Source organism: Mizuhopecten yessoensis, unplaced genomic scaffold, assembly GCF_002113885.1.
Source record: "Mizuhopecten yessoensis strain PY_sf001 unplaced genomic scaffold, ASM211388v2 scaffold9023, whole genome shotgun sequence".
NCBI lineage: Eukaryota > Metazoa > Mollusca > Bivalvia > Pectinida > Pectinidae > Mizuhopecten > Mizuhopecten yessoensis.
In genome coordinates this window covers 148,239-171,314 of record NW_018407840.1, presented here as the reverse complement: position 1 = coordinate 171,314, position 23,076 = coordinate 148,239, and the positions used below count along the sequence as shown (strand labels likewise).

At 34.7% G+C, this 23,076-nt stretch overlaps 1 protein-coding gene across 1 annotated transcript; it reads left to right on the top strand.

Moving 5' to 3' along the window:
* The first annotated feature begins 6,936 nt into the window (after window positions 1–6,936).
* LOC110457124 lies at window positions 6,937–22,138 on the top strand. The gene is made up of 11 exons (XM_021508232.1): window positions 6,937–7,140; window positions 12,585–12,672; window positions 13,936–13,995; window positions 15,443–15,628; window positions 16,214–16,432; window positions 16,688–16,978; window positions 17,706–17,840; window positions 18,730–19,118; window positions 19,948–20,068; window positions 20,700–20,782; window positions 21,433–22,138. The coding sequence occupies exons 1-11, from the start codon at window positions 7,138–7,140 to the stop codon at window positions 21,481–21,483; spliced, it is 1,626 nt and encodes a 541-aa protein (XP_021363907.1). The 5' UTR covers window positions 6,937–7,137; the 3' UTR covers window positions 21,484–22,138.
* The last annotated feature ends 938 nt before the right edge of the window (window positions 22,139–23,076 follow it).

Genomic DNA, 23,076 nt, shown 5'->3' with positions numbered 1-23,076 from the left:
CTATTTTGTGAATGATGCATATGTATAACTGTTAATAGTTAAATAACTTGTGAATTATATGTATGGTTGTTTTTATGTTTGCTTTGTATTTTCCATTGTATGTCATATCATGTTACTATACCGTACCGATTCTAAATTGAACTGTCCATTCTCTCAGTTATGCATGTGCATACAAATATGTATATTGTACTTCATTTTCCATATCTGCAACTTTATTTCCTCATGTAACACATATAATATGTCTGAGTGTCAATACAATTTTGCTTGTATACATACATGCACCTGTCCATCCTGTCAAAATTTAATATATGAAATCATGTACATGTACCTCATGTTACACATTTCCATGTGTCTGAGTGTTGGAAATAAAATCTGAATCTGAATCACATTTCTGGGCAGATTGCCTGAATGAATATAGATTATCACAATGTGTTTTCGGGGTTTGTCGTGAGAACAATTTTCTCATCGCGGGCACGTGAATTAAATCGAGAGGCCACTGCTGGTGGATTCGAGAAAATCGTTCGAGCGACGAACACTGAAAATAATGTGTGATTAACTGTTTATCATCTGCATACTTTTATATTATATATTTCTCCATTAAAAGCCAACTAAACACCATTTTTTTCCAAATGACCTCTAAGCTCAACGGCCATCGATCAAAAATCGTCGGTTTGTGACAAATTTGTGAATATTAAAACAATTTAGAAAAAATATTTTTAAAACAATATTATCGTCATTGACTTTTCCATATGCATATTTACGCTTAAAATGTCATGTGAAAGGTATGTGTCTTTTTCATAATTATTCAAGGTACCATACACTTGTTAGCGTATCTATTTCATGTGCACGTTGAATCAATGAGTTAATTAACTGAGAAATATGACAACTTTTTATACACGTGTTAGAGGACATTTCTTAGCATTATTATGTCCTTCTTCACCTTCTTTTTTCTTAAGATAGTTAACCTACATTTTTGTAACTTTACACGAAGTATTTAAGTGACAATGAATAAATCTATGAAAGATCGGAACAACCTTTTATTTTATTTTTATTTAAAAAACGTCGTAAATTCATAATAAAATATTTCATTAGACCGGACAATCGGAAAAATTGAGGGAAATGTACAAAGGAATTATTAAGAAAAAGAGGAAATGTTACTTTGATTTTTGAATATATGGGCTGTAATCGCGGTGGCAAATAAAACGAAAAACATTATATCGAAGTTTAATTTATTCATGATCCTTTTTATTTGCAATAATTTATCAGGCGGATTAAGAAAAAAACATGTGGATGTCTGCATAATGATACGCTTCCAGGAAGAACAACACAGGTACAAAAATGTAACACAGCACAGGTAGCACACAGGTAGCGCGTATTCCCCTCTGTGGCTATATGTTTAAAACAACCTCGTGAATGCATGACTTACAAATATCATGGGTCTGCAAACCTCTGTAGATAACTCTTTCTCCACCATTTGCTTAAAAGTGTCAATTAATCAATATCTGTTATGCTAACACATCATATATTACGAAATGCAAGAACCTATCTATCAAGGGAGAGTGTAAGATAGAACAAAAAGGCTTATCCATTTGTCAACAAACATTTATGCGCCTTGCCCCCATCATTGTAAATCAATAGCTATATGCCAAATCCTGATGTCTGAATAAATGTTTAAAGATTTATAAGTGAGCTACTAGAGTAATTTCTTATCTGTTTTAACGTTACATAATAACGTATCTCTCTTTACATATTACTGAGGCATCACAGAAGCCATCTGGGTTTGGACAAAGGGCACAACGCACTTAATACATTTTGACATTGTCAAACTGGTACATAGGGAAGACTCGCGATAGTAAATAACTTGCACTAACTGAACTTGCCAATATTGAGATAGGTTATCATAAACACCTCAGAAATACTCCTGTCAAAATACTATTTAAACTGATATCAGGGTATGTGGTATGTTGACAACAGAGCATGCAGTACAAGTGTGTAAGTACATTCGTGATGTATGATATATACAATTCGTCATATTGAAAAGAGTGTTTAGGTAATCGAAGATTGCAAAATTATGCAAATATCTATCCGTCTTCACATTGACGTGCATGTTACATTCTGTAAATTCAAAGCAATGCAGTGCTCATAATTTCTTCCCTATATCATAATATTACCTCAAATTATGTCATTGTTGGGGTTTGAAGGGGACGTAACTCTGATTGTCTAAGTCTCGAACAAACTCCATACTGTGGCAAACTTCTCGCATGTAAAATTCGTTTTTAAACACTATTTTGGATACAACGTTCGGTGTGATTTAATTTATAAGTATTTTTATATTTCTCCTTTTTCAAATATAGTGTAAAACACTGGCTTACTTTCATTATGTATATATTTATACATATTGCTACTGCGCTTCTAGTCGGAAAAGCTACGATGTTTGTCTCTTAAATTAAAATTTGAGCTACGATAATGAAGCTACATACTTTCCAAACAGACGTGCGTGGGTTGTTCGACCGCTAGATTACCAGTACAATAATATAAGAGGCCTTTCTTATCTGTAAAACACTGCTTGGATAGTGGGGGAACTGGATTACTGATCAATTTGCTTCACCGATGTGATTAAGCAAAAGTGAAATAAATATACAATATCTCTGGTAAACAAGGAAATAAGTAAATAAATAAGCGATAAAGACGGTTGATACATGTATCTGATATCAATTGTAAAAGCTTGCCATTTTATCCAACATTGGTGCAACTCGCTTAAAACATGTCAAACGATCAAAAGGAAAATATAAAGCTGTATTTGGTTTTAACGCTCCTAAATGTTTTTCCATATCATTGACAAAATAAGATTTTTTTATAACATATAACGGGAACAGGTCACGTATTCATGAAACCGTTCTCCTGCTGAAGCATGGAGTTTGTTCTCAAACCAACTTTGATTAAACGATCAAAACGTCGAATCTAAACATTGAACACATTATTTGGCTTTAAGTCTTTTTATTGTTTTTCAAATCATTGACAAAATAAAATGTTATTACTTATTAATAAACTAAACAAAAAATAGATTTGAGCACAAAATCCATGCTTTAGCATGAAAACAGTTTCATGAATACCGGTCCGGGTCTTTCAGTTCATAAAAAATATTTCGCACTTTGAAGTTACACGACATTGTGTTACTCCAGCATCCAGGCTAACCGGTGGTAGTCCGTATTTCAAGTCGACAAACTGTAATAACAAAGGGTTTAATACATTCCAGCGCCATTATAAGCTACAAACAGTCTCTGATTAATTTTCCCCCAAACAATGTGATATTGCTATTTTGATTACCTTTAAAGTGTGTTACACATTTGAATGAATATTTGTGTTTTTTTAATATCATTTTTTTTCTTTTGCAACTTGGTGAGAAAAAAAAACTGAACAGTATCTGGGGTTGTGATAAAGTTCAGATTTGTTAAGTCTTTTTAGAAATATTACTGGAGGCACTGATCATTTCTGACTCTTTTGATAATTAACCCTTCAGGTCTAACATTCTTCAGCTATGAAATATCATTATCAAATTTTATCAAAAATGTATTTTTGTTGTGTTCACTGACAGTGCTTTGCCAAAAGTATCATAGCACTAGACATTTCACCGTTTCCTGCTCGTTTAATTTAATTCACTGCAGTCAGTGTATATAAAAACAGAGATCTTCATTTCTCCTTTTATTTGATGCATAATGTGATGTCACTTTCCAAAGCGCACTTTACGTAAACAGTTGTGTCTACATGATACTATAACAAGCAAAAGTTTGCCAGTATTCTTTCCTTTATTTTCACGTATACAAATGAGTTTTAATTTTATCTGGGGACATTCAATGCATCATTAAAATGTGTCAGAATGTTGAATGTAAGTGTGGTAATATATTTTTTTAACTTTCATCATATCCTTCTTATAATTTTTAAGTTGTGATGTACATTTGTATGCCACCATGAAGCATATAAGATAATAATTGTTTAATCATGGAACGGCGTCAATATGATGCATCTCGTTATGTGAAGTAAATTATACAGGAACTTGTTGCATAACAAAAGCGACGGAGGCATGCTTTAATAATTATATTTTCCATACATAAATAAATGGCAAGTTGCGTTAAAATCATAACCAGATCACCAGGAGTGAATATTTGAAAGTTGCTAGTGAAATTAACCTCTGAATACCACAAGTGATAGTGACAATCGTTCAATGTCTTTGACGGAAAATGAAGAGGAACAATAATATAAAATATATTCAATCTGTGAACAGGACGCCATCCGAGTGAAAAATCGTAATGCTGATCGTATGCTTTGTTGTAGGGAATTAGCTGTAACAGTATAAAATCCATATGCGGAGAGATTTTAAAGACACATAACCCAATACGGGTTGCATCCCTTTATAAACTATTTTTTAAACTTTCTATGTGACAGATATCTAGAAGAATTGTGTTGTAGAGACTACGTATTTCTGTCATAATAATATATTGTTAAATCATTTCTTTTGTTTATTTCTCAGTGATTCGTAACTGTCGAAAAGTAAACACTATTACGATACATGTACAGTCTTCCATCCCAAACACTTAAACACCTATTGTAGGAATGGCTATATCCAAGCTGAACTGGTGTCACTATGATTTATTTGTTTGTTTGTTTGTGGTTTGCGTCCAATTAGCAGCTATGGTCATTTGAGGACGTTACATGTTTTGGTGGTGGAGGAAAACCGCAGTACCCGGAGATAAACCACCAACCTGTGGCCAGTACACAGCGACTGCCTCAAACCCGCGACCAATATGTGGAGAGCTAGAGCTAGTGGTAGCAGAATGTCACACGCCTTAACCTCTCGGTCACTGCGGCCCCTTGCGTCACTAAGAACAAACAGATGCGTACGAGGTATGTTCTATTATGAATGTATATACTAAAGCATTGAAACGCTTTCAGTTGGCATTTATAGGATATATGAATGCCAACTGGACAAAGGAAAATTGTATAAAGCATGCTAGATTTGCCTGTGTCAAGTTGGAGATCAATATTGCCTATGAATGCCAACTGAAACTCAATACTTTTATTTACTATCTTTGGTATCTAATTGTCTCACACAAAATTGAATTACACTTGTTAATATTCAGCAAATTTATTTCAAATAAAGTATACATCGTGTAAGTTTGTTCACTGAATAGAAAAGCCATCTGTCCAGAGAGTATCAGTAGTAGCCAACGTAACAATTATGACGTCGTAATATTTATGACGTCAACAACCGGCTCGTGACATTTATAGCCTAATAAAAGCCATCTAAATGTGGTATGGTTATGATTATGGTGGTAATGTCATACGATGATAAATACAGAGTTAATAAGACAAGATAAGACTTTCAATCTAGATAATATTTCCGGATTTCATTATAAGTGTTCTCATTAACATGAAACATTTACCTATTTATGTACAAAAGTTTAAACGGATCGTATCACATCAAATTATTGCACTCGTTTTTAAGTAAATTCAATATGATATGGATACTCATGTAAGATCCTCTATAAATTAAACAGCGTATAACTTTAAGTCTAATACAAATCACAAATGTGATGTGTAAGGTCTCATATAACCTCAATTATGTAATAAGGTACAATATGTAAGGGAAATAACTCTAACACAAATTACGTACCCAATATTGAAGGTCCCACAGAGCCCTTAGTTAAGTAACAAAATCAGAACACATGTTTACAAAAACTACTTGTCGACAAAGACCAAGTCTAAGAGACCACGTATCTATACAGAATATTTGTCTATAAATGTAAAGAGAAAACTTGTTAATAAAGATCACTCTTCTATACACATTACATCTCCAGCACACACGCAGGCATACACACACACATAGGGAGTTATTAGTCAGGTGGCATAGGACTAGTAGCTAGTGCCTGATAAGGCAGCTCCTACAAATTCCTCAAAATTGTATTGATTAATGTATATGCTGATTGTATTAATTGTATATCTATGTACTGTAAAGAGCTTTAGAGTGGTTTATGTTAGCTAGATAGGGCGCTATATCAAATGCTGTATATAATTATTATTATAAAGACTATCTACTAACATCTTATGTTTCTTAAGACTTTCTGTATATACAGGTCACTTGTCTAAACTATTTGTCTATAAAGATCTGTCTGAAATACCCTTAATGTGATGTTTCCAATATAACAACAACCTGACTACAAGAACCACCTTTCTATTACATATACATATTATGTATCACATCATGTAACATTTTTTTCCTATTAAAAGTACGATAAATAATGAATATATGTCACTGATATTCATGTTTCGAGAATTCTTTTCTTGTAAAAGTTATATTATAATTGTGTGTAAAATAAATAAAGTTCATATATCTGATTCATTATCTATAATCAAGATACTTATGAATATATTTCATTACCATAAATTCTTGTTGATTTTTCTTTGGTACAGTACCACGGACTTATTCTGTGGTAATACAAGTGATCGAATAATTCTCTTATCCTCTAATAATCCATAGATCTTTATGAAAAGGTATAGGGTCACCTGCCAGATGACGCGGGTTTTCTCCGGGTACTCCGGTTTCCTCTCACATTAAAAACCCCTGCGCTCTAACATCCAGGTCAATAAGAGTGATTAATATCAGTTGAAATGACTTGTTTCATAACTATTGTAAGATAAATACAGTTTATATTAAATAGATATTCGTGCATCTGTTTTGCACCGGATAACACGCCATGACCACAAACGCCAAATTATGTTTATGACATAATTGATAAATATGTATTATTGTTGTTATTAATTGTCATTAGCATTGTTTTAAATCGTTTTTCTCCATTAGCAGGCAAAGGTGACGAATGTGTTTTTTGCCAGAGGGTTTAGGCGGAGACAATAGGACAAATGATTGTCAGGTTTTACACTTTCCGCCCCCGGCAAGAATGTCTGGATGATATATTTGTGTATGCTATTAAGTATTGGGACCGAGTGTGCTTTGCAAATAGACGGACCTATGTGAGGACAGAAACTGGTCTTAGATACTCTATAAGTTGTCAAGAAACCACGTTTTTATTGAAAGGAAGTCGGTGTTTATCTCTTCTCATTCATACTAGGATCTTCATATTAATGGTAAGTTGATTTTGATTTGTTATTAACCTTATCACGTTTTAGAAAATAGAATGGACAGAAATGTTACAGTTAAAATGACCATTGAAGTATGTGCCGTAGTACCAGTACCACTACATCAAATTTTTGATATTTTTGCGAAAACATTTCTATTCTGAAATGGAATTATCTCATTAATTTAGGCATCGCCTTTGCACACATACCATCCGTTTATAGCTGGGAGCTTGGAACGAATGCGATTCTAAAATATTACGAACACATGTATACATCGTTTACATGTATATACTAAGTATCATACACAGTCGTACTACGTATTTAATGAAACGCTATGATTACTGACCGTTTGATGTTAACATCTTATGTAACTGACCCACAAAAATTGCCATGATATAGGGAATACAATGTTCAAATGGGACATTCAATATATGCGCAAGAATGACATAAATAAGTTATAACAATTCGTTTGACTGGTTTGTGAAGTATAACTTTAGAGAGTCAAATCATCAGCGAGAAGATGCTGTAGTTATACTTGAGCAGTGACCCAAATCACAATTGGTCATCAAGAATTTGATATTTTGTTCTGCTATGTAACGCCAAAGAAATTATGGTGTAAGTCCATGCGCTTAATGGAAACATTATAAAAAATAACATTCAGAATTTTACCAAATATGTGTGAGAAGGGACAGTCATAATGAATAAAATGTTTACGATTTTTAAAGTACAAGTATAACGGGACCTTCAAAATAGCTTTAGATTGTCTCATATTCTTTGAAATTTATTACATCGGTATGTAGAAGTGAAACAATAATTACAAACAATGTTTCAGTGAATATCATTCCACGTTAAAACATGTTTCTTTTGAATACACCGTTTTTCGCCTAAGGTAAATAGATATAAGGGACAACAAACACAACAAATCTAAGCTACATGTCTGCATGGTACAGGATACAATGTATGTGCACATGGCATATACCACAAAAAAAATACAAGTTAAACGTGTTACTGTTTTTCTTATAATTAAAATATATAAAAAGCATAGTCACGGAAAGCCAATTGTATTTCGTTAAATCCCGTTTAATTTCATTTCTCAGTTTTAAAGTTCGGGAATAAACATCCGAACAGATTCTCACTATTCCTTTTACAGGATTATACATTTCACATCAAGAAAACATAATTATTATACAAATAAAATTTGATATATCTCCATTTGAAACAGTATATTCAATCCTATCGCTACTTGATGCCCCAACGTATACAACGGGGAACGACGTTTACGTAATGTGGTATTGACACAGTTACCTAAAAAAGGAATTGCTTTAAATATCGAATTGATATAAGTTACTTTTACTGTACTCTCAAACTGAGGGAAACAGAAGTTATTTGACTGAACTTAAGATGACGAGTCATCGATGTTGTTGACACTGGTCAGACTTGATATTGTGATTCCGTGTCTAGGGACGTTTTTACGACTATTGTGACGTCCTGCCCATCCACTTAACCCTCAGCTAGACCCTTACCGACATTCCGAGAGAAACAAAAAGTACCGAGACGGTCCTCTTCTGAGGCGGTCTTCTTCCGATCGCGAGACGACCCCCGACACGATGTCCATATCAATTAGCTTATGTTTATTACATATTTGAGAGCAAGATTATTGCCTATTTATATACATGTACGGACAAACTACTGGTCACCGACATGAAATGTCTGTACAGGAAAGGACAAAGGGGTCAAGGTCAACAATCGGATGGTAACCAAACATTGACAGATTTCTCGTTTTAAGAAGAGTTCTACACAGGGAAATCGGTTTTTCATTTGTATCTTTAAGAAATAATCAACATATGTGTGCATATTGGGATGGAGTATATAATGAGAATCAGAAAATAATTAACGAAGACCGTGTCCGCTTGAGTGAATTCATTTTTTAACATTTTCATATACCTCATAGCCCCATAGCCCTGTATTATGCAAGGCGATACAAATGTTGGTAGAAAAAAAATCAAAAACTTGTATTTTACTTAAAGAAGTCTTTTCATTCTGCCTCCTATTGACATATGTCGTTTTGTCAGCGATTGCGGTTTCTTAGCAGTTACACGTGGCTGATATAGAAATCCTGATTTCCTATATTTTTACGATTTGTTATAAAATTGTATTGTTCAGTATTATTTGCGTTGATCAGTTTCCGAGACGCTAAATGAGATGAAGATACATTTAAATGGCACTTTGTATCCGACTATCCTATTCAAAATACTTTATTTAGTTTTCTCTTTTCTTTTTTTTCTCACATGAATGCATCTGTTAAAGAGGAAAAAATAAGTAAAAATAAATACAAAATTCGCCCGTGGAACTATTATTTTAGCTCAACAAAGGCGGACTAAATGGAATAATTTTGGAATCGTTTGAGCAAATTCGATAAGTAACAACTTTTATCGCTCATAAAAGCTATAAATAGGAATTTCCTATTATTTTAGACACGTCAAAACAAGTTAATAAACTTGTTAGAACAAAAACATCATGCACGCAGATCTACGCTGCTATACTTTATCATTTTTTTTAATCTAGGGGAGGCTATCATGTACATTCGCCCTTTATAGATACAAAGTAGGATTGCAGAATTGTATGTCATTTTCATCGCCATCGTTGTACCATCACTGCGTAGATGGTGATAGCCCAAACCGGATATCACTAATTCATCAACGTAAGCACTGGAGTACATGTAATTACTGTTGGCGTGTGAAGAATGTTGTTACGTCACCCCCGGGATCAGCTAGTTTATGTCACTAGATAGCCCACGCATATATCTTAACTGTCGTACGACATATACCAACACCCAAATGTGGTTTATTGAGTCTTGAACACCATGTACGAATGTATGAACGCTTGAGTTAAAATCAGTCAAGTTGATGACGTAGGCAGAGGAATGATGGAACAAAATTAGGAGAATCACTAATTTCTCTCACACCTTTTGTGTCTGCCTAGACAGCCATGAAATCGATCGGTGACAAATAAGCACAATGTCAACGTAACTGTGACAAAGAACATCTGAACAAAATATAATTAAATGGAAACGACAGTTTATATATATCCGGTATTTTGTCGACCTTTGATGTTATTTTTTCATTTTTTATTCCGGGATTCGATTCCCCGATCGGACGTAAAATGGTTGGGGTCACTTGCTCGACCACATGGGTTTTCTCCGTGTACTCCGGTTTCCGTGATTGATATATACGTTGGAATAACTTGTTCATAATTGTTGTAAAACAAATAAAGTTTATATTTATATTTTATTAAATATTTCATAATTACGTAAACATAAATGCAAATGTTTTTGTTTTCTATTCATATTTACTATTAAATGTGACAGTAATGGAAGAAATATTGAACCTAAAATCTCCTGATGGAATACTTTCCTATGTTCTCCTGCAATGGACTACATGACATTCCCTCATCTATCTTTATTTTGTTTATTTTTCATTTATTAATCATTTTCACTTTTCCTTTTTTATGCCGAACACGCTCGATATTTGCATATAAAAATGATTGATTTTTACATTAAAAAAATATTACATTGTTAGTTATCGCCCATAGAACGTACATTCTCTCAATACGTACGCAAAAAACAAGATAGCATATAGCCTTAATTCAATAGAAAATTAAGTCGAACTTTGCATTACGTTGTAACAGTATAGGCCCAGGCCGTCACAGAGAGAGCTTTTTAACAGACTGAACAATTTTGATAATTGAGAAGAATAAAAAATTCGCCAACAGTTGCCAGCCATATCAATTGAAAATTGATAAACAAAACGACACCCTTCATAAGGTCCGTCAAAATAGAACTGTTGTAAAATCCGAATGTTTCAAATACGAGTTCTGATGATATAAAAAACAGCTTGCTCTAAAAAAATCTTTAATTGAATTTTTTACTTCGTGTCAGTAAAAACAGGACAAGGAAATATATGCCGTTAAATTTTAAGTGACATTTATTTCAATTCACAAATTCGTTAGATTGTTTTACTCAGAAATTTCGTCGCCATTAAATCATCAGTCTTTCTGATATGATTTGCATAAGTCTGTTATGACAAAATATCTAGCGGTAGTCCTTACCTGCAATAATAAGGCCTGTACCATGTTTTTGTTGACATTTCCTTATAAGTTGCCGAGAATGCGGAAGTTCGTTATTTTTGCGGTGACGTATACATAATATACTCACAATCTGAATGTGTATACACGTTATATATATTATACGTAGTGCTAGTGAAGCTTCATTAGCACATTATATTCATGAGGCCCTGATAGTTGAAGACACAATATGTATATTAAGACCTTTAAGGCTTGTAGGGAGTAAAATTAGACGTATCTACTCAACTCGTGGGGGGGTGGGGTCTTTTTCGTATGTTGTTCTAAAGCCTGAAAACGTCCAGTGACGTCTTATTAATAATGTATCCTGACTATTTTGTCCCTGCTTGGCTGATTGGTTTGACTACTCTTAAATAACTGACACCCCGGACTGTTGGTGGTTCATTATTATTGATGTTGACGTATCAGGAATTATTGTTGATGAGTTTATAATCATTATTTATGTGTTTGATCAATATTGTTGATGAGTTTATAATCATTATTTACGTGTTTGATCAATATTGTTGATGAGTTTATAATCATTATTTAAGTGTTTGATCAATATTGTTGATGTTTCAAAAAGTGTTGTCGACGTGTCGTTTAGTATTCTGGAAGGCCTAATCATCACTATTTACTTTCAATCACTATTGCTGAAATCTCAGTCATTCTTGTTGATATTTCAATCAATGTTGTTGACATTTCAACCATCATTTTACTTTTTAAACACTATTATTGATATCTCACTCATTATTGTTGACATTTTAATTATTATTGTTGACATTTCAATCATTTTTGTTGTCATTTTAATCATAATTGTTGACATTTCCATCACTATAAATAACATTTCAATCGCTATTATTGACATTTCAACCATCATTGTTGACTCTTAAAACATTATTGTTGACATTTTAATCAAAATCTTTGTTAACATCTAAATAACTATTGTTGATATCTTTAACTAAATTTGTTGACATTTTTAATCAAATTTGTTAACATTTCCATCATTATTGTCGACTTTTTTATCATTCTTGTTGACATTTTAATCCTTATTATTGTCAACTTTTTATCATTATTGTTGATAATTCAATCATTATTGTTGACAATTCAATCATTATTGTTGACAATTCAATCATTATTGTTCGACAGATCAACCATTATTTGACATTCAATCATCGTTGTTGATATTTTAATAGTCACCGTTGGCTTTTGAATCGCAATCTTTGACTTTTCAAACTTTTCAATCATTTCTTCAATTAAAAGGTATGATTTTCGAGAATTAATGATGAGAGATTTAATTCATAGAAAGATGTTGATACATTATGACCGTTTTGTAGATGAAGATGAACAAAGAAATCCAGTTGTTATTGTTATCCGCGTGCTGTCTGTGCGTGTCGTCCCAGGAGACCCTGTCGACAGGGGGAGGTAGGTCAAGGCAACAGACCACTGATTCTAATCTTACACAATTACATTGTATATACAATTTTCCGGATATTGATTTTTTTTCTTCATTGTTTGTTTCAAATGCTTATATCGTTTTAACCCTTTCATCCCTATGTTATTTGCAATGCAATGTAATTGCAATGATATGGATGAATCCATTATGATCTAAAGTAGTGAAAGGGTTAAGGGGGAAAAAACAATCTAAAAGTAGTTTTACCTAGTACCAAGTAAGTTGTTCTGAAGTTTTGCCTCCATCACATTTTCTCAGAGTTTAACTTTCTATTTATTTTAGAAGGCTAAATTGTTGTTACAGAGAAACTATTTCAAGGTAATGATGGTGAGTAAAACAAAATTAATGAATTTGAGTGACAATTTATATTTCTTATTATGATTTTGCCGTTTGTCGTAACCTTGATGGCCACATTATCTCTTTGAGGAGGGGCACGGTTCGTGATATACACACTCTACTAATTGTTAATTTAAAACCGGTACTCCTCTTATTTCTGAAACTCATATAAGTGGTTTTATGCACCCTCCCTCTATATCAACATTGGTTTTGGCAATATTGGATTTCCCACTGCTTTTACCGATGAGATGTAGAAGGGCGGGTCAGATGTACGATGTAGTGTATTTCATTTTGACATTCTTTATCTTTTACCAAATGTTATAGTTGTAATCAAATATGTGTGTCTTATGCTCATCTTTGAATAAAGCACAACATTGATGACCTAGAGAGGCTTTAGAAAACAAAAGTTTTGAACTTTCTTAAATATTTCCAGCTACAGACCACTACAGCAGAACGAAGATATATCACATACCTGTTGAATCTTGTTATAGTAATACAAGCAATTTTCAGACCATGAAATACAACGTTCTGTATTGCACACGTGCAATACGAAATTTTGTATGTTTCTAATCAGAAAGCACTCATTTATTGCGCGGACGTATATATTCACTCGTGCGCTCCGCCCACTCGTGAATATATTCGTTCGCGCAATAAACTCCTGCTTTCTGATTCGTTAGAAAAACACAAGTGTGTGGTCTTGCATATATATATTTTGTAATTTACTTGATATTTGGGTTGGTTTTGCCTTATAATGTATTTCGATTTTTATTTCCTCGCCATACCTACTTGCATCCAGATTCAAATAACATACACTTCCGTTCTCATGTACATGCGCTTTCCATGACATGTTGGCTTCACAATACTATCTACAATGTTGCATGCTATTCCTTTTTTGGCAGTTCTAACCGTCGTTGACCCGCCCCCGGGAGATGTTGCAAGACAGAACCAAGAATTAGGGAGTAGGTATTGACTTGCGTTTATATGACGAATATTTTGCCATGTCAAACCGTTAGATATAGAGGTCAAGCTCCCAAAGGAGGATTTTGATAATTTGACACGTTAATGCGGTAAGATCGTAGGTAGTTGGGCACAGATCATATGTAAATAGAAACTTTGGCTCCTTTTCGAATGACGTACAGTCGCTAATTATACCAAAAATGAAGTGGTTAAGATTTTCAACAACATTACAAGTGAACTTATTAGCGGTGGCCAAGTGGTTAAGGCGTCTGACATTATGCTACCACTAGCCCTCCACCACTGGGTCGCGGGTTCCAGAACTACGTAAGGCAGTCTCCAGGTATTGCCTGCCGGTCGGTGTTTTTTTCTCCGGGATCTCCGGCTTTCCTCCACCACCAAACCTGGCACGTCCTTAAATGACCATAGTTGTTAATAGGACGTAAGACACAAACAAACCAAAACCAAACCAAAATGATTGTTAAAGAAGTGATATTTTATTTAGCCATTTGATTAAAACATGACATATGTGGTTAAATATCAATTCCACATGCACCATGACTACTGCCTGGCGTCACGTACTCGCCACGGAACGTTTATTACACACAACAAAATTAGAAATTCGTATTTTTAATGCTATTAACAGAAGTGATGGTCTCTGTAATCACAACCTTTTTTTTTCATCAGAAATGCTGTTTGACAAAGATATATGTGGCAATGGGAAGAACTAGTTTTTGGAGAGCCTTCCTTCTTTGTTCAAATTTTATCATAAAAATATTACAATTACATGATTGAATAGAAGCAGAAATCAAACGAAAAGATAAATATTATGAGAGAATCTTATATTTGTCAAAAAAAAAATGTTTAGAATAATTAAAGGAAAGATTTAATATGATGACATCGCGTTACGTTTTGACGATTTACATTGGCGGTCTACAAGTAAATAATTATTTCATAGTTAACTTGTAGTTCAGTTTATCTTAAATGTTAACACGAATGCTATATAAGAGGATTTGAAAGTAAATGATGATGTCAAAGCTTCAGAATGAGTGTACAAATTATAGACCGCAATACATATGAAAAACTTGGCAAGGGAACTTATTCTAAGGCAGAAAAGACTCCTCGTGGTTGCTTCATCTTCTATATAAAAGGGAGACTACTCCTATTTAAAACCTGAGTGGAACTCTTCTTCGTCACTTTAAATGATACAGTGGCACAAGTTACTTACGAATACTATAAACGTGTTAGATCGTAGACATTTTTCGCGTGCAGGCACCGTTTCAGACAAGTAATTGGTGATTTGTTATTTAAAACAAGCTGCTGCAACATTGCTTATAAGTCAATGCAAACGTATTCTCGATTTTTTTAGCAAACACAATATTATCGAAGATGTCGACATTTGCAGTTTATGTTTTCAAATCTCCGCATTAATGTACGTAACTCCTTGCACAGATCTTAAGGCCATATGCAGTAGCTGTAAGGCCGTTGTCTGCACTCTGGGCATACCAAACGACTGTGGCGCGTATGTTGTCTGTGAGTCAGGACGCCAACCCACCCAACTTAGGTGTCCTTTTGGAACCTTCTACAACCAGAAAGAAAATAGATGCGATTTCCCTTCTATCATCAAATGCCCTAATGGTGAGTTGTGTGTTGATTATAGATTGCTTGTTTGCTTGGTTGTTTACTTACTTGTTTGGTCGTTAATCTGATATGTTAAATATGCGTAAAATATGTAAAAAAAACCCGATACACTTCTAGCTATTGTTTGTGTTTGTAAGATCGCACTAAATACTGTGTCAGTTGCATTCCAGCTATAACTTCATAGTTCAAAATTTCTTCACAGGAAAGACACGCGTTGCTTCTTAATCATAGGTAGTTATACGAGTACGTTTTTTTCTAATGCGGGCTCCTATGCGACAAAATACAAGAACTCACGCAAGATAACTTCGATAGAACGCCCTTCGTTAAATAGCATTTCTCGTTGTTTGTCACTTCGATTAGATCTACCATTTTCCATCCTCCCATTTTCAGATTTTCCTAACATATTTTTCTTCTTTTGTTAGTCCTCTATACACACAAAACCTGTGGTATGTATCAAACCAAAGTTTTGTTAAATTCAATGTATGAAATGTACTAAATACTGATGGGCGCTGACCCACTGTTACCAAAAAACTAGTCAAACTTGAATGTCAAATGATATATGGTTGACATTCCTTCCCTCAGATCCGTGTTCCGATCCTCGATATCCAAACCTCGTATCATACCAAGACTTCCGGATCAAAGAGCCGAACTGTCGTCACTACTGGAAGTGTAACGGGAAGTATTCCGCTGCCGAGTGTTGTCCGGAAGGGACCGCCTACATTGGCAGGGATGGCGCATGCGTAGCTGACAAAGCATGTAATGCTTCCTGCCCACGAAACCAAGAGACTCAGTCCGCTAAGGGTGAGGATTTTTTTGCTAATTTCCTGCTGTTGTATTTAAAGATCGATTTTTAAATGTAATTTTATAGACTATGTGTACTAGGTAAGATTGCATTACTTTCTGATGAAGGCCCATATTCTGTTCATCAATATACTTTCCAAAAATCCTCATCGGTTGGATCATAGTCACGCGCTGGACAGTGATTTGTGATATTGACTAGGTATATTAACCTAGGTAATGACTCATTCTTTTGATTTGTCCTACTTTATTTTGTAGGCACCGACAGTTATCAAGTGACGATATGTAACGGTAAAGCCAAGGCGCTTGAGTGCCCACTTCGAATGGAAGTCCGCATCAACGAAGTGTTTTATGGGCGTGCCAATGCTAAAACGTGCGGTCCTTCTCCGAAAATCGCCAAGCCGTGTTCCAGTCGCTCCACTCTGACAACAATACGGAGTCAATGCGTCGGAAAACAATCGTGTACTGTGACCGCTGACCCATCCCTGTACTCTGACCCTTGTCCAGGAATAGATAAATATCTACTCATTAATTACATATGTAAACCAGGTAAGTGTTATCGCGTTTTTCATAGGTCTCTTAGTCTTGTATAGTAAGGTTAAATTCAACCTTTAAAATGTTAAAATGCACATACAACATTCTTTGATACCAAATAAGTTATATTGCTCTACTTCTAAATTCCCCTCTCCCAAAATTCCCCTCTACGTAACATCTCTCTCTCCTGCTTCTATATCCTATCTATAATCCTATTCCGACATTTCTGTCTCACTCCATGGTAGCGATGTATCCCCCTGCTCCGATATCTCTCCACTGCTCCAATATTTCTTCCCTATTGCCATATAACTAAGAATAGTTTCTCTCCTACAAAATGTTGTTAAAGGCGACTGATGTGGGGCCCCGAACGAATCGGGGGCTTTCCTCTATGGCTAAGGGAACATTAAAGAAGCCTCAGTCGATCTACTGACCTTATTGCAACATTTGGGATCGTTATCGTTCTCTCTACTTCATGAAAACCCGTTTGTCGCCCCTATGTTCTTGTCTAGCGATACCTCACTTTTGATCTTAGTGTTGAACGATCGCCTAAATGGGGTTTACCCGTTGTCAGTATAATGTGACCGGCTGGAATACCGTGTTTAGTGTCTTCGCCATGGTATTTCAGTGAGGTAGCACTCAAAAGTCGGTATTAGATCTGCGCTAACGCAATGAGAACGATTGACATGGAAACTCAATTTTAGTATCTATATTTACACACATATTTTTCGATTAATGTTGACAGGCTGCAATCTAAAAAGCAAGGACGGGAAGACGTTTTACAATGAGGCCAACGTTGCAGAAATACAAAAATGTAGTCACGGCACAAGATTTGATTCCGAATTATGCACGTGCGTAAGATCTGGAAGCGTAACCCCATGTAAGTGACACAGATAAGTACCTTGAATGAAAAAATACTTACATATTGTACGGGTATGGTATCGTATTTATGATAAAGGTACTGTACTCTACTTTGGAATGATATGGTACGGCTATTATATACAACAAGTCCTTATTAACTGCTGTTCTTTTAAACAGAACATTATACAAGGTAGTCTATATGTGGAAGGAGTGTTGGTCTCGTGACCGAAGGGTCGCAGGTTCGAGTCCAATCATGGCACTGTGTTTATCATTGAACACGATACTTTACTCCGCTTGTGAGCGCCTAAATTGCAGTACGGTATATATGCCCCCAGGGAGTTGCAAAGTATATTAACTGGTTGCAAAGGCCAAATAATTATGAATATTAATGTGTGAACCGCTGAGACGACATATGTTGGCCCAATAATCACGAAAAATAATTTGTGAACCGCTTTGAGACGACACAGCATAAAGCAGTATATAACAACCTCGAGTCATTATCTATTAATTTAATTGGGGAGAACAATGGCCCGTCCATATATTAAGGCATATTTCTAAAGTAAAGAATAAACAAATGGATCTTCAAACGAAGAGGCAAAGGTCAAATTAGAAATTTAATCCCGCTGATAATAGATATGAAATCATTCATAGTCATTCTTTATGTATCGACGTTATGTATGAATTTGTCAAAATATATGAATTTCTAGAAAAATAACTGTCCTATAAAAAGAATGGTACGCTTTCATTACGGTTTTTAGTTTTTTACTTAACTGATTTTCTTTGTCAAGGAAATACATATACCTGTACATTATGCACCTATAGTACCCGGGAACATGTTCTAGGTTAAAAGCATACTGTCTGTATCGCTGTTGTCCTGTTTTTAATTGTAATCTTTATTACATTTGCAGTATGTCAGCTGGAAGTTCTCATCACGTTTAACGACAAAGAAAATAAAGATGTACAGAACGAGGCCAATTCACCAGTGTGGATAAATGCCAAGTCGATCGAAAAATTCAATGGTTACGGCACTTTCCGTGGTAAAAGCTCTGTAACAATTCCCTTCTATAGTGGGAATGACAACCTTTCCCGGAAATTTGGAATCCAGATTAGAATTTTTGTCATGGCCCAGGGACCTTCTAAACAGATACTGCTAACAAATTGCAATAATGACACTTCTAAATATCCGAATGCATCTTCACTGGAAGTTTACATCAACAGGACGACTTCCAGTTCTAGTATCCACATGCGGATTATCAACAACGATAATACCATTACAGCGTTGGCACTTCCGATAAAAGTAAGTCGAATGCTTCATTTGGTGGTTCCCTCATTATTGCCAACACCAATAAATAACGTTTATGGCATATCCAAAGAGTACAGAGAACAAAGGTGAGAGTAAATCCTTGAGTTTTGAGGACACATCACCCGCAGAAGATCACCCACAGAAGGGAATTACGATTTTAGTTTACTACTTGCCTTGCTGGTTCCTGTTGATGAAAATGGGCAATAATGTTTTAGTTAAATGATTTCAGTGCTTGTTTTGATATTTTTGTCGTCTTTAAACAGAACGGAATGATCTAAGTTTATAACAGTATTTTAATATGCTATAGATGAATTACATTTCAGCCAAAAGTGTCAGCAAATTTACTGCTCTTTTGTAAGGGTTGACATGGATCTTTTTAAACTTTAATGTAGGTAGGCAATACAATAGGTTATTTTACTATGTACTTTGTTTTAGTAAATGATACATTTTAACCAAATTGGTAACCAAATGGTGACACAGTATTAATATTTTCATTGTAATACAAATAAAATATTTTATCTAACTGACAATTTCTGATATTTCATTGCGATCCCCCCCCCCCCCCCCCCCCCCCCCCCCCCNCACACACAAAACCGTTTCGTAGGGCATTGAGATGATGTGGATGGGCGGAGTCAGTGTCGTGTATTATCAAATGTTCACAAGCGAATGATGAAGCGTTTTTGTTTTTTTGTGCATAGTTTAATGTTGTACAGAAGATGTAGTCAATTATTGGACTATTATAATTAAGTGTTTTGATAACGGTGGTTGCGATTGCTACTGGGTTCAGCCTTTTAATACTCTCCTATTCTTTGGGTTATTTCAGATCAAAGAATGGACGAACGTGCTCTTCCGATTTGATGGTTCGTACCTTCATGGAACGTTACAGCATATCAACAAGGGCACGACCAAAGTTCAGGAGGACAAGGCCAGTGTAGCATTCTCAGGTATATCAGAATACCAAAAAGCAGACGACGTTTACCCTTTCGGAACCCCTGGTCTTATTGTCCTTACGCGTTTTCTAGGGTTTCCGTGAAATGTTTTCCTTTGTTCATTTCAAGCCATTGTTTTGTCGATAAGCAGTTCGAGTCATGGTTTTGTGGAAAGTTTTGGTACAAGTATTCTTTTGTTGCTATATTCCACCATCTCTGACAAAGACAAACAAGAATATTATACATACATGCTATTTTCCCGCTAACACTACTTACTCAACCATACTGTATATGCTGTTTTTGGCAGTATTAGCAGTTATTTGCGTAAAGACGCATCAAAGATAAATGTAACGCTTTATGATAATTAGAATTGAAGCCGAAGAACTAGATATGTCCTCTTATAAATATTATCTTAATCTTGCTATTTAACGATCGAGTTTGAAGAGTAATCAATTCGATTGTTACTTCAAAGATTTATCCATGTTGAATAGATATAAATTTTAAACAAATCCATCCATTCCTACAAGACGGTAGTTGGTGACGGAATGATTCTCCTCAAATGAGGTACGTTTGCAAAGTTCGTTGATGAGATCTTTTTACATCATGATGGTTATATTTGACTTTAATATTTTAATCACATTTGCAGGGAACATGATGACCAACTCTGGCCCTTTAAAGATAGGATCATGTACAGACTTTGTGGATGGACTCTACGCCTTTATTGATGAGGTAAGTTGTCGCCTTAGATAAATCTAATTACCCTAATTACTATACCTTCGCCTTTATCGGAGGCACGATAGTCTAGTGGTAGGACGCCGGACTCATGCCCGAAGGACCGTGAGTTCGAGTCCCGTTATGGCGCTGTGTCGTATCCTTGAACAAAGATACTTTACTCCGTTTGTTCCACTTTACGCAGCTGTAAATGTGTTGTGCAGTGCTGGTATTGTTGAATGCTAGATGTAAGCGCCTGAATGGCAGCAACGGCTGAATGCTTCCCAGGGAGTTGAGAAAGATATTGGCCCTATACTCACGGACAATAATGTGTGAACTGCTTTGAGACGACCTAGGTTGTGATAAAGCGGTATGTTTCTTAGAACCTCAAATTTACCGTTGAGGTAAACTTTTGCATTATGATCAATGCAGTCAACTTCATTACTGTAACTACGAGTGTATTCGTGAGCCAAGTTTGTCCCCTTATAAATGACAATTTCCATATATAATCATGAAGTTTCATTGTCTCTTATAAACAATTCAAATCAGTTCGGACATAGTTCCTAACTGAGATAACAACTTTTTATGCTAATGATTAAGTCAATCCCTTACAGACCGAACATTTTTTTTGTACAAAATGTTGAGTCAATGTTTTTTGCATTTTTCAGATTCAAATATCGTTTTGCAAGGTGACCTTACCGATGAAAGGTGCAAACTAACAGTATTCTCAAGAGATGCTCATTTTGTTTGTTTGGACGTTGTACACCCTCGTAATCGTCCTCCTCGTGCAAAGCTCCATACAAAAATGAATATTTATCTCATGTTCCCAGCTGTTGATTTTCTTACTGGTTCATTTCATGTACATTGTGATTTAGTATAGTACATGTATGATATTGTAATAAACATTTGTATTATATATAGTTAAGTGCATTCTGTACTATGACCAGGAACATTTGACAATATTATGCTACCGTATGCTAACACACCACAGAACATTCTCTTTCAGAAGAGCTCTTCCACGTTGAAGGACACTGTTAAAATATGTTTTATCGGAAATATAATATGCTTAGTTAATAAAGTGTATGTACATTTGAACTGTATATCAGCTTTGATAGCATATGATTAATAAATTATAAATTAACACATCTAAGATAACCAAAAGTCTTAACACAACTGACTTTGTTACATAAGTTGTATAAGTTTCATTGTAGCAAATATCAATGAGGGTTGAACGATTACAAATCAATAGCCTAAATTTGCATATCCTTTAAAAAAAGGTATACGCTGAATATAAGTTTGTGTATACATTAGTTTTCTGTTTTTCAGGATTAAATGTCATTGTTGTTGATTTAAATTAAATATATATTGTCTAAACTGTATTTTGTGCAGGTTTTTAATGTTTTCATTGTGTTGAACTACTGAATTCTTGTTTAAATAGAGGATCTTACTTAAGGCGAGCCATATCAAATTATTGAACGAGCTTTTATAAATTAAATATGACAATACCACATAACATTAAAAATAAAAAATAAACTTCTAACACAATTATGTGTTATCAGCTGATTCTATATAGGTCAAAATCAAAGTACTCTGATCATAGTATTGTCGTTCCTATGCAGAGTAGTTTAAGATGGTTTTTAAGCAGTTTGTATTAAATGCAATGAAAATGATAAGGACAAAATTAATATTTAACATTCATCAAAAATATTATTAAATGTATATATCATGACATGGCCGTATGACAGAGTAACATAGGTTAGTTATGCGGTGAATTATTCTCCTATGTGTTGAATGAAAATGTATAAGGCCATGAATTTCGCGGTAATCATCAGAGAAGCAACTACAGCAGGCAATACGCAGACATTATGACATGGTCCAATGATTGATGCAAAATTAAATGCTTTGTTTTAAAAATGTAATATATTCTTATACAGTAAAACCTCATTATACTGCCTTCATTTGTTCAGAGGAATGTTGGCGTTATAAATGGGCTTGGCAATAAATCGAGAAAATATGTTCTATGTGTTACTGACGCCCCACGGTATATTGTGTACTATGGGGAGAGATATTGTCTGTAAGTGGTGATATAATCACAGCATTTAATTTAATCGATCTTCTGTAAAATGTTTTCGTTTGCAGGACTGTAATATTGTCAAATAACTGGTCTTGAAAATATCACTCACAGTTTTATTTCGCCTTAAGCTCCTATCCTGTTCCGAAACATACCAATTCAGCAATAAATGTTGCATATGAATTTTTTGGTTCAGTAGCTTTACTCTTTTTATCTTTCATCCCTTCTATACATATCGATC